At 39.4% G+C, this 7,116-nt stretch overlaps 1 protein-coding gene across 1 annotated transcript in view; it reads left to right on the forward strand.

The window, feature by feature from the left end:
* LOC102373393 (glutathione S-transferase-like) overlaps positions 1-7,116 on the forward strand; it is a 25,289-nt gene extending 18,173 nt beyond the window's left edge. Inside the window, exons 3-7 of the mRNA XM_006024485.3 lie at positions 575-626; positions 997-1,129; positions 2,571-2,712; positions 5,703-5,834; positions 6,680-7,116. Of these exons, the coding sequence (XP_006024547.1) occupies positions 575-626; positions 997-1,129; positions 2,571-2,712; positions 5,703-5,834; positions 6,680-6,802 (582 nt within the window). The 3' untranslated portion in view covers positions 6,803-7,116. The remainder of the gene's footprint in view (positions 1-574; positions 627-996; positions 1,130-2,570; positions 2,713-5,702; positions 5,835-6,679) is intronic.

A 7,116-nucleotide genomic window follows, 5' to 3' on the forward strand; every position in this document is an offset into this window, starting at 1 on the left:
GGAAAGAGTCTCTGGGATTACATGTAAAATATAAAATTATCTGATCAAAAACTGCTCGGAAAAAGGTTTTTCATTTTCAAGGAGACCTTGGCTATCATCTTGTTTGGAAAAATTCAAGGAAAGAGATTTTTGGACTCTTGTTTTTTATCAGAGTAAGAGCTGTCATGTTTGTGTGATATTTTCAGTTCTGTCTGATTCACTTGCAACATATGAATGACTGTGAAAAATTTTCTCTAAAAAAAGCGTGAAAGAAAGAAAGTATGAACAATTTTGGGTCAGTTCCCAAATTACTGTAAATTGGCATAGCTCTGCTGAAGTCAGTGGAGCTATTCAGATTCACATCATGTGAACCTCTGCTGCAAGATATACTCAGTCAAATGCTCCCTTATTTCAAAAGGGGCAAAAAAAATCCCAAAGCAATAAAAAAGGGGATTAAAAAATAGAATTGCATGTTGTCACGTGGAAAATTTGAGAGTGTACATCAGCTGTTTTTCAGTTAATGACTCCAAGGCAAAATATTGTTAATTTATGATCCACAAAATATAACAAACCTTTATATTCTTCTGCTTTCCAGTTTGAAGAACAATTTATAGAAACAAAGGAAGACTTGGAAAAATTACGCAGCGGTAAGTTCACAGACTGTGGCCTGAGCTAGCCACAAGTGTGTACTGAGTTAACTTAAAATGTATGTTTGTGTCTAGCTGCCTATTTAATTTAATGGTTTATTCCATTTTGTTTTAATCCAGATTGTCCATGGAAGGGGAACCTTGTGGGATTATGAATGGAAGGGGAGGGGTACATAAAACAACCTACTCAATTCAAAGTAATCTGTGTTATGTGATAATTTGAGAGATCTGGTTTTCACAGAAGCATAGGATTTCTCAAATAGAATTGGAAACATTTGTTATAAATTATTAGGCCTTTTCTGTTGGATTCCAGTACAAAGAAGTAACAGTTTGTCAGGACTAAATGACTCTCTTACTTCCCTTTTCATAGATGGACTCCTACTGTTTCAGCAAGTGCCCATGGTGGAAATCGATGGGATGAAGATGGTGCAGACCAGAGCCATTCTCAGCTACCTAGCAGCAAAATACAACCTCTATGGGAAGGATCTGAAGGAGAGAGCCCTGTACTGTAACAGCATTACCTTTACTGATATTCAGTGTCTTCATTTTTTTTAATTCACCTGGAATAAGCCACATTTTAAGTCAGCTTTGCATGTAAAAATTAATTTATAAAGCTGTTAAAACTCTGACTCTTCAAATCCGGAGTTTGAATTACTTGTCTTTGTTAATGAATAGTCATCTATCAATCAGATAAAGTAATGAGATTTTTTTTTAGGCTTTCCATAGAGTTCCTTCAGTTGCATGGAGACCAGAAGTGTCTTAAATTTTTGAGGCAACTGTCACTCCCTGGTGTAATGGAATAACAAAAGCCTGTTTACTTTAAATATTTTTTTATTCAGTGAGTACAGTCTTTGGAGGCAGAAAGGCATTTGTATATTTAAGTCTGTTGATCAAAAGCATGCAACTTTTGTTCAATTTAAAAATAACTATAGCTTGTGTAAGACACCGGTGCAGACAACACCATCCTATTTCTGATATTCAAGTAGCATAGTAAGGAATTCATCACTTTAATACAGTCTAGTCACAGCATGGTAGCTTAGGTTACTGGTGAGCAGTGGAATTTTCTCAGTCTACCCCACCGCAACAGAAATCTTCAGTGGAAAGAGTACAGATCCGTATTTCTTTTTCTGAAAAGTGGTTCTCCAGAAATCCTAGTATGGGGGTTATCATGTTGATTGTGTCAGTTATTTCCAAATCTAACTTTTTCCTCTGTAAAGAAAAAAGGTGGTGTGTGTGTTTCCCATGCCAACTCAGCAAAATCAGTGTCAGATCTCACTCTCTGAATAATATCACCAAACTGTGAAGAGAGATTCTTCAGGTCAGACTCTACCCCTGGCTACAGTAGTGTTGACTATGTACAACTAAGTTCCACCGTTTGCTACCAGTGTCAAATTACTGTCTTCAAATAATGAAGACGCTGATTCTCAAACTGTTCTATAGAGATCCTTGCAAGTTATATAATGCTTGCACCTTCATTAGTCCAACTCTTAAACAGTTAACAGCTTACAGTGAATAACTCAACAAAAATCAGCGCTGTTTAAAAATGTGGAAACCAATTCATGAAAACTCCTTTTCAAATTTCTAAGTTTCTATTAAAAAATTGAAATTTGCAACAGCTGTGCAGTTGCTTAGAAAAAAAAAAAGGATTTTTATCTTTTTCAGCAAGTCATACTAAAACCCAACTGGTGCTTTTTTCTGTGTAAGCAATAGGTTTACTTATCACAAGAAAAACTGTTTGTAAAAATGAGCTCCTTCCTGTATAAACTTTGAGAATTTCCAATGTTACTAGTGGCAAAGGTAAAGATAAAAAGTCAAATAACCTTTTTCATATAAAGATAATTTAGCTTCTTGAGCACCCAGCCATTGTATTACAATGAAATAATACAAATCACATGTTCAAAGGGAACAGGCTCTGCTAAATGTGGAATAAAAATGTTGTTTCAGGATTGATATGTATGTGGAAGGAACAACAGATCTGATGGGAATAATCATGTACCTTCCTTTCCAACCACCTGAGGCAAAGGAAAAGAACCTTGCTTTAATCACTGACAAGGCCACAACAAGGTACTTCCCAGTCTATGAAAAGGTAAGTGACAGAGGGGTAGCTACTAGCTGCTCAGATACCACAGATCCATAAAAGGGAAAAGCCTTTTAATAGTGTTTGGAATGTCCCAGCAGGGCAGGAAATCCCTTTCTGGGCAGGTAAATTGTAAAGCTTCATGACTGCCCTATGAAGCTCATTTATAAGGATGTAAAGAGAGGACTGCCAAGTGACATGTCACTGCTTCTTCCCCAACAGTTTTTGGCTTCAGTAAGGCTCCTCATAGAGCAAGTTCCTATTTACTCTAAGTAAAGGTGGGAGAATTCAGCCCTCCAAAATAGCATATTGCCAGTGGTATTGTTCACACCACTGATTAGCAGATAGTGCTTAGGAATTGTTAAAGCAAAATTAACCCTTAAATGGAACATGAAATACAAACACAGACAACTCGGTGTTCTAAAATTAAAGTCTAACTTTATTAGTACAACAAGTATTATCTTAGCAGTTTCTATATTCAGAGAGAGAAAAACACTTAGTACAGTGATCTCACCCAATCTCAGATGTTATTTTGCCTCACAGAAAAGATGGCCACTCAGTTTCTGAAGCAAGAGGTGCATTGTTGGCAGGGATAATCCAGACAGGTGTTGAAAGCTGGATTCATGATGTAAATGATGATGATGAGAATGATGCACTTAACTTTTTCTTACTTCTCCCTTTTATGCTTTTCTTTAACTTGGCTCCTTTGATCACTCCTTCTTTTGGATTGGTCTTTCTGTAGTCAGTATATTGTTCATATTTTATCCTGTCAGCATATTCCTTTGTTCACAAGTCCCATTACAAGCATATCTCGTAATTTGGCCTTTTTCCGGTGTCTTACTTTAAGCATAGTTCATTGGTCTCCTTTATCACCTTTTATTAACATATCCAATCATTTCATCCCTCTGATTCAGCTGGTTAGTGCCAAGTTCAGTTAATTTGAGCTAGTAACAAAACTATTACTATGTTGTGTTAGAAAAACTTCTCACAGTGATAGAAAAAGGAAAGAAGCATCATGTAAGAAAACTCAAGGCCATAAGCTGCTTGCAAGAAACAAGACCAGCTGATACTGCAAACACCAGCAAAATGAAAAGCTCAGATAACAATGAGGCTATACAGAACTTGAGGCTGAATATAAAGAAAACTTTAAACAATGCTATAATTCAACACTCTATAAACAGGTGCAACTTGGCCAGCCTGCTTCTGACACCAATGTCTACATCACTGAAGATGTTAAAAAGTATAGGCCCTAGGACAGAGCCTTGAGGGACCCCACAGGTCACTGCACACCACAACGATTGACTTCTGTCAACCCCCACCCTCTGGGTCCTACCGCGGAGCCAATTCCCCAGCCAGCGGATCGTGGTGTGGTCGAGGCCACAGTTAGCCAGCTTTGTCAAGAGGTGATCACGAGATATCAGATCAAAGGCTTTTTTGAAGTCAAGACATATGACATCAATCTCTTCCCCCTTGTCCAGGTGATAGATCACCTGGTCATAAAAGGAAATGAGATTGGTCAAGCAAGACCTACCCGCAACAAACCTGTGCTGGGTATCCCTCAGGACATTGCTGTCAGCTAGTCTGTTAAGGATGGCCTCAGGATCGTGCAAGTGGCCCTCTCAACCCTCTTGATGCTGTCCACATCCCTCCTGAAGTGTGGTGCCCAGTACTGGATGCAGTACTCCAACTGCGGCCTGACCAATGTCACATAGCCCTCTATGTGGAGGATCATCTCCTTGGACCTGCTTGTGATGCATCTATGGATGCATGACAAGGTGCGGTTAGCCTTCCTGACCTACGTCTCCACATTGGTAGCCCATGTTCATCTTAGAGTCAATAGTGACTCCAAGATCCTTTTCTGCCTCTGGGCTGACAAGAAGAGAGTGTCCCAGCCTGTAAGTATGCTGCTGGTTCTTCCTCCCCAGGCACAGTACCTTTCACTTGTCAGTATTGAAACCCATCCTCTTCTCATCCGCCCACCTCTGTAACCTGTCCAGATCTAGTTGTAGCCTCTCCCTCTCTTCTAGTGTGTCCACTTCTTCCCACATCTTAGTGTCATTCATGAATTTGAACAAGATGCTTTTCACCCCCTCTTCCAAGTCACTGATGAAGATGCTGAACAGTGCAGGCCCAGGACCGAGCCCTGGGGAACCCCACTGCCCACATCCCTCCAGGTTGAAAATGACCCGTCCACCACCACTCTCTGGGTGCAGCCCTCCAGCCAGTTTGTGACCCATCTGACTGTGGGTTGCACACTGCTGTTCCTAATTAAATTTAATTGATATTTAATAGTGTTAAAAATGTAATGACCTTGTATTGCAGTCCAATTATGACCTCAGATCAGATGTAGTGACCCACTGAACGTAACTCCATTAGTTGGTGGAAGAAAAGAAATTAATCAGGATTCTCTCAGTAACAGCAAGTAAACAGGGAAGACCCAGTACCAAATCCCTGGTCCCATGTTGGGATGGGGAAAATGTGGTAAGGGAGAGGTGTGTTTGGGGTGGTGGGGGTGTTAGAACCCCTAGTGATGAGGACAATTTCCCTCACCCTAGTGAGATGATCCAGGTACCTAATGCTTTTCCTCATTTTACCCTAGTCTGGCTGACTTGATGGGTCGCTAGGTGTGTGGTGGGTAGAATGTGAATGGGGATCCTGTATTCTGGGTAACTAAGAGGCTTTCTTTTTATCAAAACTTGGCCATATTGCAGGTAAACCATCCTCTCCTCTTCTATAAATTATCCCTTCCTCTACTCCCACCTCTGTCACCTATCCTGTGGGTCTGGACTCCTACAGCTATGGGGCAGGATGTTGAGGGAGGTAGTGACATGCTGGATCTCAGGCTTAACTGAACAGTTGTAATCTTTTTTTTAGAAGATTAAAAAGTTCTGCTTATGGAAGCGGACTCTGTTTGGATTGCTCCTGACACACATGTAATCAGCCAAAAATTCTCTTTCACTTGTAGTCTTCAGATCTCTTTATTTTCTCTTACTCCCCAGGTTTTAAAAGATCATGGACAGGATTATCTTGTTGGCAACCATTTCACCTGGGCTGATGTTCATCTGCTTGAAGCTATTTTAATGGCAGAAGAATGTAAATCGGATATACTCTCCAAGTTCCCTCTCCTGCAGGTAAGCGTTTTGCCTGATCCCAACAAGGAATATAACAGACTTAATGTTGTTATCCAATTTACAGAGTTTACTAATGTAAAGATAGAGAAGCCACTTGCAGCACTGGAGTGACAAGCTGATACTGGTCTCTAAGCAGCACTGTAACCCCTGGAGTCTCTCTTTAGATCCACAGCTCAACTTGCTGTTCCCTCCAAAAAAACCAACTTGGACTTCAGACACCTATGACTGTTATCTTGCATAGTGCAAATTCAGGGTCTTAATCTACAGAAATGGGTACTAGGGAAGGTAAATGACTCCCACTGCCCTGACTACAGTCCTACTGACTTCATTACAAAACCAGAATTTTAATAACCCTTATTATGCATGGCAAGAGGCACTAGTTTTCTTAAACTTTGCTATCAGATTGCTTTACAATGAACATTTCTTCATGTCTCCATTCTCTTTGCAGGGAGGCTGTGGTTTTTCTTCCACAATAAGAGAGACATCTTTCACATTTTAGGTTTAAACTTCTTAGAAAACCTGTATATTATGGAATGGTTTGCCTTTTTTTTTTTTAAAGGGAAAAAAATGCAAATGAAACCCAAGGTGAACTTTACTCAGGCCTGAAACATGAATGTCCATCAGGCATAGGTAGTTTGAGCATTTGTGGCTGGATTTTGCAAATCTTTATTGCATTGCATCTCCCAATGTTCTTAAGGGGAGATAGCAGAAACTGAGCTGAATATCTGGCCACAAATTGTTCCTAGATGCATTTTACTCATGAAAGGGGAAGAGAGGGACATGTGTGCATGTATTTATTTTTCTTAATTACATGCATTTTAATCTAAATGTTGCTTTTATTTTAGGCCTTTAAAGGAAGAATAAGCAACATCCCTACAATTAAGAAATTCTTACAACCTGGAAGCCAGAGGAAGCCACCACCAGATGAGAAGTATATTGCACAAGTGAAGCAAACATTCAATGTCTAATCATATATGGCTACTAAAAAGCAAACTGCAGCTAAGGTATATTGCATAGCTGTAACTGGACACGCATTTCCTGGCTTTTTTTATACAGGAGATCAAATTAGATGATGTAGTGGTGTTTTATAGCTTTAATCTGTGAAACTGAGTTCAAGGTTTTAACCACACTTCAATATTAGAATGAAAATGCACAGCTTTTTAAGAAATCTCTGTAATTTCTGTAATGAACTAGGTAATACAATGTATTGCATACCAAGGTAGCTTCCTAAATAAGACAAAAATTAGAAGATATATTTGCATGAAATAAAAGTGAAAAAAAA

The sequence above is a fragment of the Alligator sinensis genome, unplaced genomic scaffold (genome assembly GCF_000455745.1).
Source record: "Alligator sinensis unplaced genomic scaffold, ASM45574v1 scaffold1012_1, whole genome shotgun sequence".
NCBI classification, from domain to species: domain Eukaryota; kingdom Metazoa; phylum Chordata; order Crocodylia; family Alligatoridae; genus Alligator; species Alligator sinensis.